This window comes from Humulus lupulus, chromosome 1 (genome assembly GCF_963169125.1).
Source record: "Humulus lupulus chromosome 1, drHumLupu1.1, whole genome shotgun sequence".
NCBI classification, from domain to species: domain Eukaryota; kingdom Viridiplantae; phylum Streptophyta; class Magnoliopsida; order Rosales; family Cannabaceae; genus Humulus; species Humulus lupulus.
In genome coordinates this window covers 305096496-305118672 of record NC_084793.1, presented here as the reverse complement: position 1 = coordinate 305118672, position 22177 = coordinate 305096496, and the positions used below count along the sequence as shown (strand labels likewise).

Below are 22177 nucleotides of genomic sequence, written 5' to 3'. Positions count from 1 at the left end.
CTATAGACAATGTTTCGTTTTAATTTATTTTTAATATGTTTCTGACATTTTTTTTTTATAATATGTATACACTGTTTATTTATTTAAAATTTATATGACAATTAAAAAAACATAATAAAAATAATTGATATATTTTCTAAATAAAAACTAAGTAAACGTGCATTTAACGTTGTTTTGAAGAGATATTTGGGCGTGCGTGTCTTTTTCTTTTTTCTTTTGAAATATATATATGTGTGGTTACATATTTATATTATTGATATTATAAATATATAAATAAATTTGAATTAAATTATAATTGTATAGATAAATATTACAAACATTATATTATTGATAGTAAAATAAAATATTTGAAATTAATAAAATATGATAAAAAATAATATAAATAAAGAAATAAAATATGTTGTTTTATGGTGTATTGTAAAATAAAAAAAAATGAAGTTTTGATGATATATTTTGAAAGAAAGAGTAGAGAAGTTACTGATAGTGCTCTAACAGCTCTAAACTTGAGAAAATTTATTACCCAAATTCCATCTGATTTAGTTCGATAGGCTAGTAGTGTGTGACATTTTTGGTAAACTAAAATGTAGGAATTTTTTTGAGGTTTATGATGATAGTGGAGAAATAGGACCTATTATTATTAGTTTCTTTATGGTTTTTTTTTTTTTGTATGTTCTACGGCTTGATTATACATAGTGATGTAATATTTCTTTTTGTATCATTCATTGAATAGTAAATTTTTTCTTTCTTATTTTTATTTTAGAAAAAAAGAAAGAAATTCATTAACAAAGAGTCAAATCTCAACTTTGGGCATACAACTAGTAATCACAATAAAGCATAAATAATTGTAATGCCTAGAGCATCGACACTTAACTTTGTCACAGTAAATAACTATTGCTACATAAATTTTACATGTATGTTAATATTTTATTTATTTATTTTTACATTATCCATTTATTTATCCTTAATTTTAAAAAATTCTAACAACAAGTACTAGTCATCACAATCTTCAAATTATTGTTATCACAAGTCTCCTATAGAAATGCCATACAGCTTATAATGGCAATGATGATTTAATCAATTTCTCGAGAGATTGAGAGCCATAGGGTGGAGGTGTATGGGGCACATGCAAAGAGCAAAGCAAGGCTTCTGGGCCAGTGATCACGACAGATCAGTCGCTTGAATTTCAAAGAATTTTTTAATTAGAACTTAGGAATTTTGTTTTTCTTAATATATATATATATATTTTTTGGGATTTTGAAAAGCAAATTAATCTATTTATATAAATATAAAACTTATTTTATATTACACGCGTCACGCGTGTACTAGATGCTCACTCTTAATTATACCATTTCCTTGACAAAGAGAAAACACATGTGACAAAACTAGGGTTGTTAAAGCTTCGTCATTTTCTTTCCAACCAATGAATCTGTGTTTTCACTTGTTCTAATACACTCACATTTAACTATAAATAGAGATGAATCTCTCGTATACTGAGCAAGCTAAATCAAAATTAACAAACATATATATTCTAGCTCCTATTATATTTACAACTCAAGAGAAAAAATATGGAAGTAGTTCAAGTTCTTCACATGAATGGAGGAGTGGGAGAAAAAAGTTACGCCAACAATTCCTTGGTTCAAGTAAATTACAACACTATTCGAACCAAAACTGAATATATATACTATATTTGCATATGTTATTTTATGTACATGATCATCATCATCATCATCACTTTCTTTTTGTTTTTGCTACGTTTACAGAAAAAAGTCATATCCATGACCAAGCCCATTACGGAAGAAGCCATAATTAATCACTGCAGTACCAAATTATCAACGACCGTGGCAATTGCTGATTTGGGTTGTTCTTCAGGACCAAACACTTTTTTTGTGGTGTCTGAACTCGTAAAAGTAGTTCACAAGCTTTGCAAGAAACTAGGCTGTGAATCACCTGAGTTTCAGCTCTACTTGAATGACCTTCCCGGCAATGATTTCAACTCAATTTTCAGAACCCTCCCAAGCTTCCAACACAGCCTCACAACCCAAATGGGCACCGGTTTCGGCCCATGTTTCGTCACCGGTGTTCCTGGCTCCTTCTACGGCAGGCTCTTCCCTACCAAAAGCCTGCATTTTGTTCACTCATCTTACAGTCTCCAATGGCTGTCTCAGGTATAAACAAATACAAAGATTTTGAGACTTAGTATGTATTTATATACGTGAATAGTAGTTTATGTGAGTGTATGTGTGTATATAGGTTCCTGAGGGACTGGAGAATTATAACAAAGGTAACATTTACATGGCTAGTACAAGCCCACCGAGTGTGATTAAGGCTTACAAAGATCAATTCCAAAGAGATTTTTCACTGTTTCTCAAGTGTCGATCGAAGGAATTAGTGGCTGGAGGAAGTATGGTTTTAACCATTCTTGGTAGAAAGAGCGAAGATCCAACTAGCAAAGATGGTTGTTACATTTGGGAGCTTTTGGCTATGGCACTCAACCACATGGTCTCAGAGGTATATATATATATATATAAAAGTATTAGCTGAAGAAAAACAAGAAAAATAAGTTACACGTGGAAATTCTTTTGGGACAAAAATACTGATGGAGAAGATAAAATTCACTATATCAAACATAAAAGGAAAGCTTAAAAGATAACTGGTCCGAAGGTTTTATTTCACCACAAATGCTGAACCAATTAGATTTCGGGTCACAAACACAAAAAAAAAATAGTATTACTGTAAAAGTTCAAATTTTTATATTACAGTTTGCATAAATTTACGATTTTGTTTTCAGGGTCTTATCGAGGAAGAAAAAGTGGACAGTTTCAACATTCCACAGTACACACCGTCGCCATCAGAATTGACAGACGAGGTTGTGAAGGAAGGCTCATTCACCGTCAACAAAGTTGAGGTTTCCCAAGTCCATTGGAGTGCCTCAGACGACACTGCGTTTGGTACGTCTGAGGAGCTCAACGACGGTGGTTACAGCGTGGCAAAATGCATGAGAGCCGTGGCTGAACCACTGCTCGTTAGTCACTTCGGCGAAGCAATAATTGACGAGGTGTTCCGCAGGTACAGGGAGATTATTGTCGATCGTATGTCTAAGGAGAAGACTGAGTTTTTCAATGTCATCATTTCTCTCAACAAAGGAGATTGATGAGTATCATCAATCATCAATATCATCTCCACTAGAATACATCTTAGCCATCTTATCATGTTTGGGTATGTAATAGTGTATCATATATGTTTTTTTTTTGTTCAATAAAAGCTATCTTATCATTAGTAATAGTGATCGATAGCTACTTATATACTAGTTGTATTTTTAAATATTTGATCAAGAAAATGAATTTGTTTTTGTTTTATTTCTCGAGTGTGTGATTATCTCATATAATATTATATATATTATTGATAAATATAAAAATATACGAATGGCTTTCAATTACAACGATACACGTAATTTCTTGAAATTAAAAAGGAAATTCAAAATAATATATATGGGTTTTCTCTTGCATGCGACAAAAATGTAACAAAATACGGCAACGAGTGATTAATAAAAAGACAATCTTGATACAAAAGTGCTGTCATTTCAAACCTTTCATCTAAGGTGACACTTTATAATTAATAATAATAGTATAATACTTTATCAAAAATTCTAATATAGTAACATTAATAAGAGAGAGTCGTTATCAAGGACACCATGTGCCTTTCGTGAAAATATTACTAATTAATATGAACACAAAACCAATAAAAAAAATTCAATGTCCAGACATTAAAGAGAAATATTTTGGATCTAGATCTAAAAAATGAAACAACATAAGGCCTCAATTTTAGCAGAAGAAGTCATGCATGTCATGAAGAATAATAAGACATCTGCAAAAGCTAATCTCTGGGTTTGATAATACTTGGCATGCGTGGTTAAAGCAAATGGCAAAATTGAGTGGGGATTTCTCGACGCTGTCCTTAATGATCTCATGGATTCTCTCAAAAGTTCGAAAGTTTGATTAGCCAATACAACGACGGGCCTCTCATTCTCAAAGATTTCTAACCCAAGAGAGGCCCAAGACAGGACCTGCTACCCCATATATCTTGGGATTTTTACATTTCTCATTACATTATATTTGTAATTTTTTATTACATTTTAACATATAAATCTTACCATTTTTAAAAAATTATATATAATGTTTCCTTATTTAATGAATATTTTTTATTTCGTTTGTGAATATTTGTATAACTGTTTTATTTTTAGTAACTTCTTAATATAGATAGTGAGAATATATTTGGATTTTAATATCCCTTAATTTTCTGTATCTATACTTTTCAAAAGTCCATTAAGTTTTTATTTTGAAAAGAAGAAGAATGCTCTTTAGTTTCCTAATGGCGATTATGGATGAGATACCATTCTTCTCAGTCGTCGACTATGGATGAGATTGAGAGTAGATGGAGCTCACTGGAACCATGACTTCATGGCCCAAATCCGAACACCATGGGTGGAGGTGAGTCTCATCGTCGCCGCCACCACCGCATTCCTCAAGTTTCGTGCTTCAAATCTAGTACCCCCACACCCCATGCTCGCTATAGCCTGATGGAGCCACCGTGGTTGTCTAAATTAAATGTATAATTTTTATTTAAACCAACACATATATGCCAAAAACTAAATAAAGACTGTGACTCTTTCACATTGTCATTCATTATTTTCTAATGTTAGTTTATTTCAAGATTGTATGTTTTATTGATAAATGATTATTGTTCATTGTTATAAACAAACATATTTTTTTTCTAAACAAATATGTTTATTATTATTTTTAACGTGATTGTTTGTTTATTTTTATAAACTGAATAGTATATTTTTATTTTAAATTTAATATATTGGTTATTATTAGTAGCAATTTTGTTTATTTTTATGTTTATGCAAATGATGTCATTTTTAATTTTTTGGATTGTTTTGTATGTTAATTTTTTTTTCCTTTTTATGAATATAAAGTTATGTTTATATTTATTTTTTTATGAATATTTCTTGCTATGAATATACAGCTAAGTTTATGTTTATTTTTTGAAAACATTGTATATTTTGTGAATATATTGCACTTTAAACTGATTTGTTTATTTTTTAAATGTTATTTTTTGCTTTAAATTGGTAGATGTGGTAAATATACACAGTTGTCATATTTGTGTATTATATTTTAATAAAATAAACAGTATCGTATATGTTAGACAATAACGCTATTGTTAAATACTGTTTTTATTTATTTTTATCATGGTATACTAAAATAAATAAAAATATTTTAGTTAGACGGGTACATTATAATTATACATAGCAATTTTTAAAAAAAAATCTTTATCAATAAAATAATACATTAGAATAGCATGTTATAGTTATATAAACGTTTTGTTAATTTATTGTTCAATGTGTACTTTTATACTGAATACTTTTATGTTTATTTTTTTCACTATATTAGTTTATCATATTAAACAATTTTATTTAGACAATTTATAGTAGTTTTTCTGAAGATAGTTATTCAAATATTTCATGAATTGCCGCCAATTAATTGTGGTATCTCATTTAATTGAAATAATAATTTGAATATTATATAATTACTATTTGATTCATTAATTGAATTCCTATAATATTAAATATGGGAAGTTATATATATATATAAAACAAATTAGGAAAGTGGCTTCATTGGTGAGATTGTTTTTATATAATTATGTTTAATAAAATGATATATATTGTATATAATTTTGTAAATAATATATGTGATATTATTATAGTAAATTCTTTACTTTTACTTTTGTTATATATAAGTGAAAAATACGCATATATCTTTGTGGTGGAGCCCATTAAAACTCCTCAAAAAAGAAATATTAGGGAACCTCACCACTTTTGAACTTGCTTGGGATATATAGGAAAATTCTTTTCTAGGGTCATTATTTTTCTACCTACTAGTAGGGGCTTTTTTTATTTTGATACATGAAAAAATTGTAACCTAAATATTTTTAAAGGGAAGTTTGCGGCATTAATACCTATGTAGTTTGCTTTGTTGCACTTAAATGCCTATATAAATTTTTTGGCCGCAAAAATACCTATCATTACACTTTTAGTGCGGACGTTGGTCCTTGGCCGTTAAGTATGATTAGGAATGTAACGCCCTACTACCCAGGGACCGTTATGCTGTGTATTTAAAACAGTGTTAAACTCGCTAAACGAGTCATTTGGTCATAATCGTGTAACTAAGTGTAATTAACGGTTTAGGGTTAAAATTTTTGGTCAAAGATACAATGTTTCACTAAAATATTTACTATATGCATTGGGATCCCAAAATATATTTTAAAGGTTAATTACAATAAAAGAGTTACAACCAACCAACCTAAGCGGCAAAATAGGGTTTAACCCTAGTTCCTCTTTACACCCTCGGCCGTGGTGGTCGAGTAGTCACATATCTACACTTCGTCACCTAAGCTCTCCAACTCAAGGATGGTCCAACTTTCTTTTACCTTTACCTGCACCACATAGCACTCGTGAGCCGAGGCTCAGCAAGAAAACTCAAACATGCGCATAAGCAGACAATAACATGTCACCAAATCATAATAAGCATGCCTAGCAGTAATAATCCTATTCATGCATGCATGCAAGTACAAATAAATGTTTATGGAGTCCTGCGCCCTGAGTAGATGACTAATAAGTCTCTCTGGGTACTTGCGCTCTGAACAGATGACTAATAAGTCTTTTTACCTGCGCCCTGAATAGATGACTAATAAGTCTCTCTGGAGTCATGCGCCCTGAATAGATGACTAATAAGTCTCTCTGGGGTCCTGTGCCCTAAGCCATTTGACATTCCAGTCACCTTAGCCTTTTAGCCCTGACTTTGAGTAACTAGCCTTAGGCTAGCCAAGCGCTTTAGTTTCCTTCGACCAATAGGTCGGTCAAGCATTTAATGCTCATGTTGATTAGATCTAATCATTTCGGCCTGCGTTAAAAATGTTGATGCCGCTCTTGACTCATGAGTCAATTCCATATGACCATCGCTCAGTATTATTGTCGATCATGACTGATAAGTCACAGCTTCACGACCAATACTAAACACCATTGTCGTTTCTTAACTAATAAGTTAATGCTTCCTCAATAAGGTAATGCGAACAGACATATATCATATGTCAAATATCCAGATATAAGGCATTCAACATGCTTAATCAATAATTACAAGCATAATCATAATCATGCACAATTACAGAGACTCATCCCATATTCAACATTCATGCCGTGCCATAACCACATGTATCACATGCATCACATACTTGGTGCAGTTTTCTTACCTTTGGTCCAAGCACAGGTTACCAATACACGACTGTCAAGCACGATCTTGTTTCCAAGCCCCTAGTGATCACCTAGTCACAACCATAATATAAAATCCCATAAAAAAATGAGTAAATAAATACTTCCGGACCGAGTCCTAGCCTCCAGAACATTGAATCCTACCCAACTGGGTAGTAGGATTGATGTCGAGCCCTTAGAGTTAAGTTCCCATAACTAAAATCCAAATCTAGGCAAAAATGCCCTTAAGCGCCGCAGCCCCCTAGCCCTGAGCCGTGGCCCGCCTCCAAACAGAGGCCAAGCCTCTTCTCTGCCTGTGCCTCATGCCACGATGTGCCTACCCTACGCCGTGGCTCTAACTGCTTGTAGAACTCAAGTAGCCTAGTTAAATGATTACTTGTGTATTATTTGATTATGTTATGTTCAGGAATTTTTGTATCAATATTTTTAGTTGTGGTATTATTTTAAGTAATGCTAGAAAAAAATAAGATAATTGCATAAAATTTCAAAAAAAATAGTTTATTAGATAAATTGGTATTTATCTTAGTCTAGAAATTATTGTTTTTAATTTAATTTTTTCTTGGTGGGTGTATAGATTGTTAATTAAATAAAAGAGATAATTGCCTAGGATTTAATATCTTAGACACACGTGTGTGGTGTTTATTTTTGGAATAGATTAACTTGTTTTATTTTATTTATTAGATTATATAAAGATGATGAATATGATAGTGCATGGTTGATTCGGTCAAACTTGTGTAGGCTAAGATTTGAATTTTAGTATTTTATATAACTACTTTTTTTTTGGTTGGTGTATACATATATTATTGTTTTTTTTTTGTTAACAAGGAAGTAGGGAATCAGGTTTTAGTCACATGGTTTGTATTTAAGAGAAAAAAAAAAGATTATATCACTAAGGTTTGGTAGAGTCATAAATAGTTGAGAGTTTCTCAGTAAAAGAATGGGTGGTTATATATTTATATAGATTTAATATTGGTTTTGTTGAAGATATTTTCTAAAATCTGTTATGATGAGTTTGAATAAGAATAGAGGATGAGGTTAGATAAATAAATATATATATATATATATATATATATATGATATATAGTTCACGTATAGAGTAAAATAAAAATAAAAATAAGAGGCAGCCAATAATGATGAAGTGGAAAAACAAATAGAGTGCAAGTAATTAAGGTAAGATTTTCTCTTGTGTTATTGGTAATTTAGTTAGTTTTGATTTAATTAGTTTTGGGGAAGACACTAATGAGATTATATTTATGATTAAATAGGTTCTATTTTTTGCAATCTCTCATAATAAGTTCTTTTTTCAAGGTAAGGAAGTTAGATAGAACTAATCTTTGTTCTCTGTGAATCTAGTCTTGCTTGTTGAGTTTCGTACATAGATCACTGTTTTGACCGTGTAGGTCCACAATATTAGACTGTGTAGGTCCACAGTTTTGACCAAGTATAGTCTCAGGGGTATTTTTCCCAACGGAATCAGGTTCTCTTGCTTCCTCAACTCATCTATATACTGCTTGTTGTGTTAGAAATATGTGTTATTGTTGTTGATATATTATTGCTTGAAACTTAGTATGCTATAAAGTTTGTGTTATGATTTTATTTTTATGAAGATAGATTTCTTGTTTGTGTATGCGTGAAGCACTTCCTTACAGGGCTTTAGTTGCTCATTCCTTTCTTTGTCTTTTGTGCAGATAAAAAGTGAAACTTTAGGGCAGATGTAATAAGCTGAGACTCAATCCAGAAGTGTGTGTATCCTGTGAGGACCATATAATCGATGGGGAGATCTCGGACAAGCCAACTTTATTTATTTATTTCAATAAAGATTGTTGCTATGTTTATTTAAAGACTATTTTGTTTTTTTTTTTACTTGGATCCCATTTGTCGAAATTTCTTTTACATTTAATAAATATGGCGACATCTACTATTTATTTATATATTTTATTTTGAATAGTTTTTAAAGAAAAAGTTAGGGTCTTACAAGTGGTATCAAAGCCACGGTTATATTGGTTCCGAATATTCTTACAAGATACACACAAGGCTGGAAATGGGCTCAACTTATTGCTCTGTAAGAATAATTGTTATTTGAATTTTTATTTAAGTTTATTGACCTTAGGTAGAGTGTTTGCAGAGTTAAAATGCCTCATATGACAGAATCTTTGAGGGAAACTATTCTTAGGGAGATACGATCTCTAAAAAGAGTTAGAGCACAGCATGATGATAATGAGTTGGTGAAACTATTTAGGCAGATTATGGCAATCCACGAAAAGATGCAGGATCTAGTGAACCGGAGGGGGGGGGGGGGGGGGTGTACAAATATGGGCCCATGAAAAATATCTTGCCCTTACATATGCAATCCAGACGCCCTCAGCAGTACATACGTTAAAAAACAATATGGGGGAGATCAATTATGAAGGAATATTAGAACTCTTATAGTTCGCTTTGCAAACACATTTCGTATTATTGTCAAGCAAAGAACCATCACATTCGGAATCGATGGAATAATAGAAGAAGAACAACCTATGGAGCATAGGCTTACTAATGAGTCTAGGATTAATGTAATTAGCACTATACCGACCACTACATTGGATGACTATGTTAGAAATGAAAATGAAAATTATTTGGCAATTTCAGAGGATATATTGGAAGAAGGGTCTGATGTAGAGGACTAGGATAAATTGTTAGTATCTTTTGTGTTATTTTGTTAGATTGGGTTTTAGTATAACTCCTTAGTACTTTAGTATTATTTTTTTTTTCCGGAGTTTTAGTAGAACTTATTTTATTATTATTATTTATTTATTTATTTTTCGGATTGGTGGCTGTTTTATTTTGATTTATTTATAATGTTATTTGTTATCTTTATCTATGAATTATTTATTTGTCTTATTGTATGTTGAAGTCAAGTTTTTATTATTTTGCATAATTTTTTTATCTCTTTTAGAAGAGATTAGTGGAGATCTTAGTTCTCCTCATTATGCGTCCGAGAAGATTTGATCGTATTAATGGAAGAGTTACTGCCGGGAGAGGAAAGGGCCGAGGTAGGGGTGTACCTGGCATTCCAAGTAGGGAAGCCACCCCTGAGGTTCCAGATGCTCGTGCACCAGGAAAAAGTGATTTGGAAAGAGAAAATACGCAACTAAGAGAGCAGTTGAGGAGGAGAGAAGAAGAACTCCATAAATACCAACAACCAAACCCGCGGGCACCAGTAGAGCCGCAAAAGGTGGAAAATGGGGGATTATTGCTCGCAAATTTTGTGCAAATGTAGGAGAACCGTTCTGAACCGGTCTATGAGCGATTTCAAAAGCAACACCCAGTAAAATTTGAAGGGAGCACTGACCCACTTGAAGCTGAAGAGTGGTTGAGGTCGGTAGAATCTATTCTTGACCACATGAGGTTGAGCAACGAAGACAGGGTGTCGTGTGCCTCGCACCTTCTAAAGAAAGATGCTTAAATATGGTGGGACATAGTTAAACAAACTCGAGACGTGGCGGCCATGACCTGGAATGAGTTTGTGCAAGTTTTCAACAAGAAATATTATAGTGCATCAATACTAGCTGCATGAGTAGATGAATTTGTAGCATTAACTCAAGGAAACTCCACTGTGACCGAGTACGCACAAAAATTTGATAGACTGGAAAAATTCGCAGAAGATTTAGTGCCCACTGGAGTGATAAGAATTCATAGGTTTATCAGAGGACTAAAACATATGATTGCCCATGATGTAAAGATGATGAGTGTTGGGGTAACTACATATGCTGAAACTCTTGAAAGGGCATTGGAGGCAGAGCTTTTGGAAGACCATATTTGGAATGAGGGTGCTGCAAAAAGAGATGCTAACAAAGGAAATAATGGCCAAGGTGATAACAAGCGGAAATTCCAAAATGGCCAAGGAAGTTCGGCGGATAAGAAAGCCAAAGGAGGACCTAACAATAATAATAATTCCCAAGGTCGCTACAGAGAGATTCCTAATTGCCCTAAATGCAACCGTAAACATGGGGGAGAATGTAAAGCACATCTGAAAGTCTGTTACAAGTGTGGACAAGAGGGTCATATGAAGGAGTGCCCACAGCAGAAGACAGATCAAACAAAAGGACAAAAGAAATATGATAAATTAGTGCCAGCTCGGGTGTTTTCTTTAACTCATGAAGAAGCAAAGGCCAGCAATACGGTGGTGACAGGTCAGATCTTTATTATTGATAAACTTTGTAAAGACCTTTTTTATTCTGGAGCTACACATTCATTTGTTTCTTTAGAAATGATTGATAGACTAGGTAGGTTTAGTGAGAATCTGTAATGACCCAACTACTCTAGACTTTTGGACCATTAACGAAAACTATACATAAACACTAATCCTTAATAAATCTTTACAATTGAAAAGACCATAAGTTTATTAAGAAACTTGTAAAAAATAAAAATGTACCTTACAAAATATATCAAGTAGGATATGGGATCCCATTGTTTTAAAATCAAAACATGACATAATTAAAAAGAGATTTACATAATAAAATGTGGAAAAATACATGTAAAAACCATAAGGAACAAACTACATCCTCGAATCGAAACGCTCGGCTCTTGAATCCATTCCGCCTCAATACACATTCTCCAAGCTTCCAAGAACCTTTCCCACCACTAAGACTATTTGCCTGCACATATAAACAAAAAGGAATGAGCCTAATGCCCAGCAAGGAAAAATCTAACACATAGTTCATATTCATAAATTTCATAAGAAACATAAAGAAAACATAACATAACACTTATATCATACACATACTATAATGGCCATTATTACTTGGGGTCCCATAGACTAAACAAGTCATATGCCCATTAGATTAGTGGGGTCCTACTAGCTAAGCAGGTCATATGCCCATAATCCATTTGGGGCTTGTTAGTCATATGGGTCATATGCCCAAGCCTACAAACATACATAACATAACATAACATATTTCATAACATAAAAACATAAGATAACATATAAAAAGCATATAACATATAAATTCTATCATATTTTCCTTACCAAATTACCGGGATATGAGGACAGAGTTGAGACTTTGGAACACTCCTAAAAACCATTTATGAAAGGGTGAGTCTATTGAAGAAAATGAGATGAAAGGACTAAACCATTGAGAATATACTTACCCAAAAACTTATGTGCAAGTTCTTAGATTTCCTAACCAAAATAAAGAATAAGGTTAGAAGGCTGAGTAGAAGACTATGAGAACTTAAATAGAATACTACCAATGAACTAGGGTGTGGAAATACCTTGAAGACTTGTAAGATCAATCTAAACCTTGAACCGAAATGCTATAAAATCTTACTTCCCAAGTGTTTTGATAAGCATATGATGATCAAGCTTATGATTCCCAACCCAAGTGTTTACACTCTCACACTCACCTAGCAATGTGCAGCCTCTGAACTTAGAGTAAAAGATGAATAATGGCTGGGTACTAGGTCCTATTTATAGAGTTTAGGAATGAAAAGATCTCATTTAACTTGAATAAAAATAATGGCTTTTTAAGTGAAAATAATTTGAATTATTGTTCAGCAGAGGCTGAAGACTCGTTCAAAAAGATGCTGGACTTATCAAGAGGTTGAAGGTTTGAATGGGAAATGATTTTGAAAGCTTTCAAAATGTGCTGAGAGCGGCGATATATCGCCCCCTGTAGGCGATATATCGCCTGGGCCAGTATGCCCGAGGCAGTCGTGCATCGTTTCGTTTTTTCCGTATCTTCGTGCTGCGATATATCGCCCCCTATAGCTGCGATATATCGGCATACACTGATTATTTAAACACGAAATTACACATTTTTAGCTTAATTTGAATTGAGTAAACAGCCTTGACTAAGCCCTTAAACGTTTTCAAAGCTGCTGACTAACCTTAGAGCATTCAAACTTTACCCTTAATAAATTTAATCCTCAAAATACTTAATCATTAATAACCCATACATAACATGTGCTATAATCCTATTGGTTCTTATTTAAACCTTATAGTATATTAAATATTATCCTCAATATCAGTTATATTAATCAACCCTTAGGTTAAAATTAATATTCTTAAACTATAGGTTAAACTTAGAAAGTCTACAAGTACTACTATGAGTGTCCAAATAATTCCCGGCCTGAACCAAAAATCCACAGTCATAATGATAATACTATTATTACTATTATACTACTATCTAACTTAGCTAAGTAAAGTTCTTGGACTCTACATAATCTTAGAAAGAAGTTTTCCACGACCTTACCATCTGGGGAAGTAATGATATCGTCTAGATGGTTGCAAGCCATCACGATTATGATCGAGAATAGAGAGTTACTCGGGGACTTAATCGAATTAAAGATAAAGGATTATGACGTTATTCTGGGCATGGATTGGCTTGCGAAACATGGAGCCACAATAGATTGTCGGCGAAAGATGGTTATGTTCCAACCAGAAGGAGGAGAGTCATTCTTCTTTATGGGTGAAGCAACGGGATTTCGGATGCCCCTTATCTCAGCACTCAAGGCAGAAAGGATGATATACAAGGGGTGTCAAGCATACTTAGCTAGCATTGTAGACATGGTGAGAGAAAATCAGTTAAGGCCAGAAAATGTACACATAGTGTGTGAATTCCTGGAAGTGTTTCTAGAAGACTTACCTGGAGTACCACCAGATAGAGACATAGAGTTCACTATTGAGCTAGCACCAGACACAACTCCAATTTCAAAAGCTCCTTATTAGATGGCGCAGACAGAACTAAAAGAATTAAAGACATAATTGCAAGAATTGTTGGATAAGGGATTCATCCGACCAAGCTATTCCCATTAGGGTGCACCAGTCTTATTCGTGAAAAAGAAAGATAGGACAATGCGATTGTGCATTGACTATCGAGAGCTTAATAATGTTACTATTAAGAATAAATATCATTTATCGAGAATGGATGATCTTTTTGACCAGCCACAAGGCGCATAAGTATTTTCTAAGATCGATCTATGATCGGGATATCATCAATTGAAGGTACGGAAGGAGGATATTCCTAAGACAACATTTAGGACACGATATGGACACTATGAATTCTTGGTAATGTCGTTTGGACTGACCAATGCTCTAGCTGCCTTTATGGACCTAATGAATCGAGTATTTAAAGATTATTTAGACAAGTTTATAGTGTTTTTTATTGATGACATTCTAATCTACTCAAAGTCGGTAGTAGAGCACGAAGAGCATCTCAGACTGACACTAACAAGACTTAAGAAGCACCAGTTGTACGCAAATTTTAAAAAATGTGAGTTCTGGTTAGAGAATGTTGTTTTTCTTGGTCACGTAGTATCAAAGGATGGTGTAGCAGTGGATCCCACTAAAGTTGAAGTCGTGAAGGATTGGTCAAGACCTAGGAATGCGACCGAAGTAAGAAGTTTCTTAGGATTGGCGGGATATTATCGAAGATTTTTGGAAGGGTTCTTAAAGATAGCTACACCTTTAACAAACTTGATGCGGAAGCAACAAAGATTCATTTGGACAGATAAGTGTGAGGATAATTTCCAGACATTAAAGAACAAATTAATATCTGCGCCAGTTTTATGTGTACCCACAAACAAGGACAAGTTTGTGGTATATTGTGATGCATCTAAACAAGGGTTGAGATGCGTACTAATGCAAAATGACAGAGTGGTGGCTTATGCCTCAAGACAGTTGAAAGAATACGAGCAAAGGTACCCTACTCATGACATGGAGTTAGCAGCAATGGTTTTTGCATTAAGGATATGGAGGTACTATCTGTACGGAGAGAAATGCGAGATATACACCGATCACAAAAGTCTCAAGTATTTCGTCAGGCAGAAGGAACTGAATATAAGACAGAGGAGTTGGTTGGAATTAGTCAAGGATTATGATTGTGAGATATTGTATCACCCTAGTAAGGAAAATGTGGTAGCAGATTCCTTAAGCAGACGAGGCCATGGAAGCTTGTTGGCATTGGAAACAATTGAAGTACCACTCCAACAGGAAATAGTAAAGGCTGGAATAGAACTAATAACGGGAGGGATAGAAAATCTTACAATACAATCGAATTTATTGGAGCAAGTGAAGGAAAAGCAGAAGGAGGATGAAGCCTTACTTAAACAGTGTAGAGTCCAAGAACTTTACTTAGCTAAGATAGATAATAGTATGATAGTATTTATAGCATTATCTTTGTTACTATGGATTTTTGGTTCAGACCGGGAATTATTTGGACACTCATAGTAGTACTTATAGATTTTCTAAGTTTAATCTATATTTTAAGAATATTAAGTTTAACCTAAGGTTTGATTAATGTGACTGATATTAAGGATTATATTTATTATACTATAAGGTTTAGATATCAACCAATAGGATTTTAAGCACATGTTATGAATGGTAATTAAGGATTAAGTATTTTGGAGGATTAAATTAAATAAGGGTAAAGTTTGAATGTTATAGGGTCAGTCAGCAGCTTTGAGTACGTTGAGGGCTTAGTCAAGGCTGTTTACTCCATTCAAACTTAGCTAAAAATGTGTAAATTCGTGTTTAAATATTCAGCGTATGCCGATATATCGCAGCTATAGGGGGCGATATATCGCAGCACGTAGATACGGAAAACACGAATCGATGCACGGTCGCCTCGGGAACAAAGGTCCAGGCGATATATCGCCTATAGGGGGCGATATATCGCCTCCACCAGCATGTTTTCAAATACTTTTGAATTCTTTTCCTTTCAGCCATTCAAACTCCTTCAACAGTCCAGCATCTTCTGAACGAGTCTTCAGCCTCTGCTGAACGATTATTCAAATGATTTTCACCTAAAAAGCCATTATTTTTATTCAAGTAAAATCAAGATATTTTCATTTCCCAAACTCTATAAATAGGACCTAGTACCCAGCCATTATTCACCATTTGCTCTAAGTTCAGAAGCTGCTAGTGTTAAGTGAGTGTGAGAGTGTAAACACTTGGTTTGGGGAAAAACTATAAGCTTAAACATCATAAGCTTATCAAACACTTTGGGAAGTGAGTTCTATAGTATTTCGGTGGAGGTTAGATTGATCTTGCAATCTTTGAGGTAAACCCAAAACTCTAGTTCCTTTCTGTATTTTATGTTATTTCCTTTCTCAAAACCTTCTACTCAGTCCCCTAACCTTATTCTTATTTTGGTTAGGGAATCCAAGCTCTTAAGCATATAAGTCGGTAAGTATGTTCTTTTTTATGGTTTAGTCTTTCCATCTCTTTCATTTCATCTCCTTTCTTTAGACTCACTCTTTCTTATGGTTTTAGGAGTGTTCCAAAAGTCCCAACTCAGTCCATAATCCCAGTAACTTTGGTAAGGAAAATAGGCTAGAATTAATATGTTATGTGCTTATGTTATCTATATGTTTTATGTTATTAATGTGTTATGATATGTATATGTGTATGTTTGTAGGCTTGGGCATATGACCCATATGGCTAACAAGACCCCAAATGGGTTATGGGCATATGACCTACTTAGCTAGTAGGACCCCACTAATCCCATGGGCATATGCTTGTTTAGTCTATGGGACCCCAAGTAATAATGGGCATTATAATAAGTGTATGTTATATGTGTTATGTTATGTCTTTATGTTTTCTTATGAAATTATGTATATGACTATGTGTTAGATTTTCCTTGCTGGGCATTAGGCTCACTCCTTTCTGTTTATGTGCTGGAAAATAAGCTTAGAGGTGGTAAGATTCGTGATGCTTGGGAGGATGTGTATCGATGATGAATGGAGTCAAGGGGCCGAGCGTTATTCGATTCGAGGATGTAGTCTCCTTTTATGTTTTTTTTTTATGGTTTTACATGTATTTTCCGCATTATTTTGTAAGTGTCTTTTATTTTTAAATCATCTTTTGTTTTTAAAGACAATGGGATCCCATAATCCTTCTTAGTATTCTGTTTATTTGTAAATAACTCTTATTTTGCAAGTTACTCAATAAATTATGGTATTTTCGTAAAAATGTAAGTTTTATGTATAGTTTCGTTAATGGTCCAAATAGTCTAGAGTAGTGGGTCGTTACAAACAGGAGGCACTTTTTCAAGAAAAAGCAGATGGCGACTTCTCTGTGTCTGAGGGAGGATTGCTACGGTACAAATCTCGAGTGTGCGTGCCAAATGATGAAGGTTTAAAGAAGAGCATAATGGAAGAAGTGCATACTACATCATATTCCTTGCACCCGGGGTCTACTAAGATGTACAATGATTTGAAAAATCTGTATTGGTGGCTAGGAATGAAGAAGGATATAGCGGAATATGTAGCAAGGTGTATTACGTGCTAGCAAGTAAAGGCGGAGCATCAGAGACCTGCTGGACTATTGCAACCTTTAGAAATACCGGAGTGGAAGCGGGAAGACATAGCGATGGATTTTGTGGTAGGGCTACCTAGAACAACAAGGCAGCAAGATTCTATTTGGGTGGTGGTTGACAGACTCACAAAGTCATCTCACTTTTTACCGGTACGAACCACTTATACTGCGGACCAGTATGTAGAGTTATATGTAACTGAAATAGTACGGTTGCATGGGGTGCCCAAGTCCATAGTGTCAGATAGAGGTTCTATTTTCACATCTAAATTTTGGGAAAGCTTACAGCAGGCAATGGGTACAAAGTTAAAATTTAGCACAACATTTCATCCTCAGACAAACGAATAGTCAAGAACGCACGATACAAATATTAGAAGATATGTTAAGAGCGTGTGTTTTGGATTTTTGGGGATCTTGGAGTCATTATCTACCGCTAATAGAATTTTCTTAGAATAACAGTTATCAGTCCACCATTGGAATGACTCCTTATGAGATGCTATAAGGACGAAAGTGTAGATCGCCCTTGCATTGGGATGAAGTAGGAGAAAGAAGAATATTGGGACCAGAAGCAGTTAGTGAAGCAAGTGAGGCGATATAAAAGATCAGAAAACAGATGTTAACTGCCCATAGTAGACAGAAGAGTTATGCAGACAATAAACGACGAAATGTTGAGTTTGCGGTGGGTGATCATGTATTTCTAAGGGTTTTGCCTATGAAAGGGCGTTATGCGTTTTAGAAAGAGAGGAAAGTTAAGTCCTTGATTTATAGGTCCATTTGAGATATTGGACAAGTGGGGAAAGTAGCCTATTGTTTAGCGTTACCACCAGCTCTAGCCGAAACGCATAACATGTTCCATATTTCTATGTTGAGAAAATACGTGTCAGATCCAACTCACGTGCTTATTATGAACCGTTGGGATTGAAGCAGGACCTGAGTTATGATGAGCAACCAATGCAAATCATAGAAAGAGGAGTCAAGGAGTTGAGATCCAAGAGAATTCCTCTAGTTAAGGTCTTGTGGAGAAATGGCTCGGTTAAAGAAGCTACATGGGAGTTGGAAGAGGACATGCAATGACGTTATCTAGAATTGTTTGGTAAGTAAAAATTTAGAGTACGAAATTTCTTTAAGGAGGGAAGGTTGTAGAACCCAAGTAGCCTAGTTAAATGATTACTTGTCTATTATTTGATTATGTTATGTTCAGGAATTTTGGTATCAATATTTTTAGTTGTGGTATTATTTTAAGTAATGCTAGAAAAAATAAAATAATTACATAAAGTTTCATAAAAATTAGTTTATTAGATAAATTGGTATTTATCTTAGTCTAGAAATTATTGTTTTTAATTTAATTTTTTCTTGGTGGGTGTATAAATTGTTAATTAAATAAAAGAGATAATTGTCGAGGATTTAATATCTTAGACACACGTGTGTGGTGTTTATATTTGGAATAGATTAACTTTTTTTATTTTATTTATTAGATTATATAAAGATGATGAATATGATAGTGCATGGTTGATTCGGTCAACTTGTGTAGGCTAAGATTTGAATTTTAGTATTTGATATATCTACTTTTTTTTTTGTTTGGTATATGCATATAGAGTAATGATATGTGCACCCAAAATATGAACTCAAACATTACACACAGTGACGTGTCACTGCTTTTTAAAACAGTGGGTCCCAGTTTTAATAAATGTGATTGGCTAGACCAAATTGCAACATCATTGTGTGTAATATTTGTGTGTATATTTTGAGTGCACATATCATTACTCATACATATATTATTGCTCCTTTTTTTTTTTTTTTTGGTTAACAAGGAAGTAGGCAATCAGATTTTAGTCAGATGGTTAGTATTTAAGAGAAAAAAAAATGATTATATCACTAAGGTTTGGTAGAGTCATAAATAGTTGAGAGTTTCTCGGGAAAAGAATGGGTGGTTATATATTTATATAGATTTAATATTGATTTTGTTGAAGATATTTTCAAAAATCTGTTATGATGAGTTTGAATCAGAATAGAGGATGAGGTTAGATAAATATATATACATATATATAGGCTATATGGTTCACATATAGAATAAAATAAAAATAAGAGGCAGTCAATAGTGAAGTGGAAAAACAAATAGAGTGCAAGTAATTAAGGTAAGACTTTCTCTTGTGTTATTGGTAATTTAGTTAGTTTTGATTTAATTAGTTTTGGGGAAGACACTAATGAGATTGTATTTATGATTAAATATGTTCTACTTTCTACAATCTCTTATAATAAGTTCTATTTCCAAGGTAAGGAAGTTAGATAGAACTAGTCTTTGTTCTATGTGAATCTAGTCTTGTTTGTTGAGTTTTGTACAGATGTCACAGTTTTGACCAAGTAGGGCCACAGTATTTGACCTTGTAGGTCCACAGTTTTGACCAAGTATGGTCTCAGGGGTATTTTTCCCAACAGAATCAGGATCTCTTGCTTCCTCAACTCATCTATATATTTCTTGTTGTGTTAGAAATATGTGTTATTGTTGTTGATATATTATTGCTTGAAACTTAGTATGCTATAAAGTTTGTGTTATGATTTTATTTTTATGAAGATAGATTTCTTGTTTGTGTACGCGTGAAGCATTTCCTTACTAGGCTTTAGTTGCTCATTCCTTTCATTGTCTTTTGTGCAGATAAAAAGTGAAACTTTAGGGGAGATGCAAAAAGATGAGACTCGATCTAGAAGTATGTGTATCCTGTGAGGACCATATAATCGATGGGGAGATCTCGGACAAGCCAACTTTATTTTTTTATTTCAATAAAGATTGTTGCTATGTTTATTTTAAGACTATATTTTTTAATGGGATCCCATTTTGTCAAAATTTCTTTTACATTTAATAAATATGGTGACATATACTGTTATATATTTTATTTTGAATAGATTTTAAAGAAAAAGTTAAGGCCTTACACTGCCCATCAGCGAGCCACCTCTTTCTTCAAGCTTAGGTCGCGGCGCCCAAGAACAGGGTTGCGGCCCAACCACGAACCCAGCCAAAATCCTTCGTTTTCTTCATTTAAAAATCTTCCAAAAACCTATTCAAACATCTCCAAGTCCCAAAATCAAAGTTCCTAAACATCTCAGTGATCCGAAACTATCAAAACCCAAATCTCAAATCATCCAAGAACTCATCAAAACATAAAATCCAATTCAAGCTTAAAAACTCGAAAACTTAGATTACCTCCGATTGAGTTGTTTCCCAAATAAATCCTCCAGGTAATAAGCTTCTAATCTTCTCTAGAATCATTATGCCTCGATCCTTGCTTGAATCTGAGTCCTAAAACTCGAGTTTCCTTCGAAAATGCGAACGATGTCAAAAAGGGAACGGGAGAGAGAGAGAGAGAGAGAGAGAGAACGTTCTGAATGTTCTTTTTATTTCTGACAGGTTACTTCGAGTTTAAGTAACCTCAAGAAAATCCTAATGCACGGGGTCCCAAAAACGCCCACTCGGGTAAAATAGTCAAAATTCCCAGAATTCCTTCTTGATCTTACTAACTCCCAATATATCATCAAATAATCATCATCATTACCCAATATCCCGGTAATGTGCTAAATACCCAAAATACCCCTTGACTTACTCCGAGTCAAGTATGGGTCCCGCTGTGACTTTCCCACTAGCTTGCTCCCTAGGATCGTCTCGTGCCAAGTAACCCAAACATACTCACATAATAATATGGTCTCACACACACACACATATATCATATACATGCCAAATATTCCCAAAACGGGCCAAATTATGAACATTGTCCAATTAAATAGAAATTGGCTCACATGCATATTTAATACACCTAAACATGCATATCAAGTCATATTATAATATAACTCACATAATCACATAATGATGCACATAAATATTGTTGGGAATTGTGCCCTGAAAGCATATGTAGTAGACATTGTTTTATGAAATAAATAAATAAATTGAATTTCTTATGCATATATTTTATGGACTATATTATTCTGTGATAATGTTAAGTAAATATCAGAAAAATTCTTAAGTTCATATATGTGATCTCAACCACGTAATGGTACGGGAGGATTGTGTTTGAGATAAATGAACTTGAATAGTTTGTAGCAAAATAAAGTTATGGAATTTTTAGATTAATTACTGCAATTTCGGTCCACTAGTAATATGAATACATGTGATCTAGATCCAGAGTACTAGTGTAGTAGGACACTTTAGTGGAGGTATTTTATATATTAGAGAATATATAGAACTGGACCAGATATGTTTATTAATATTTAGTTAAATACTGTTTCGAAGTATTAATTAAATATATCTACTAATGATCATATACAAATAGATCTTAATCCTGAAGTTACTATGAACTCCTGTTTATGTTACGTGAGTTCTTTGATTCACTTGTTAGGGTCTTTCAGAATGATCAAGCTAGAAACTTTTATTTTGGGAACTCATTAATGTAAATGGTTGGGGACATAGTATACAAATATGGAATATATACCTTCTCGTAAGAGATTGAATAATGGTTCTCTTAAGGGTTGACTTTTGGGACTGAAAGGTTATTGAGCTCAAATTCATAATT

At 33.7% G+C, this 22177-nt stretch overlaps 1 protein-coding gene across 1 annotated transcript; it reads left to right on the top strand.

Annotated features, from left to right (window-relative positions):
* The first annotated feature begins 1482 nt into the window (after positions 1-1482).
* LOC133812667 (S-adenosyl-L-methionine:benzoic acid/salicylic acid carboxyl methyltransferase 3-like) lies at positions 1483-3356 on the top strand. Its single transcript, XM_062246464.1, has 4 exons — positions 1483-1640; positions 1761-2165; positions 2251-2508; positions 2789-3356. The coding sequence occupies exons 1-4, from the start codon at positions 1566-1568 to the stop codon at positions 3149-3151; spliced, it is 1101 nt and encodes a 366-aa protein (XP_062102448.1). The 5' UTR covers positions 1483-1565; the 3' UTR covers positions 3152-3356.
* The last annotated feature ends 18821 nt before the right edge of the window (positions 3357-22177 follow it).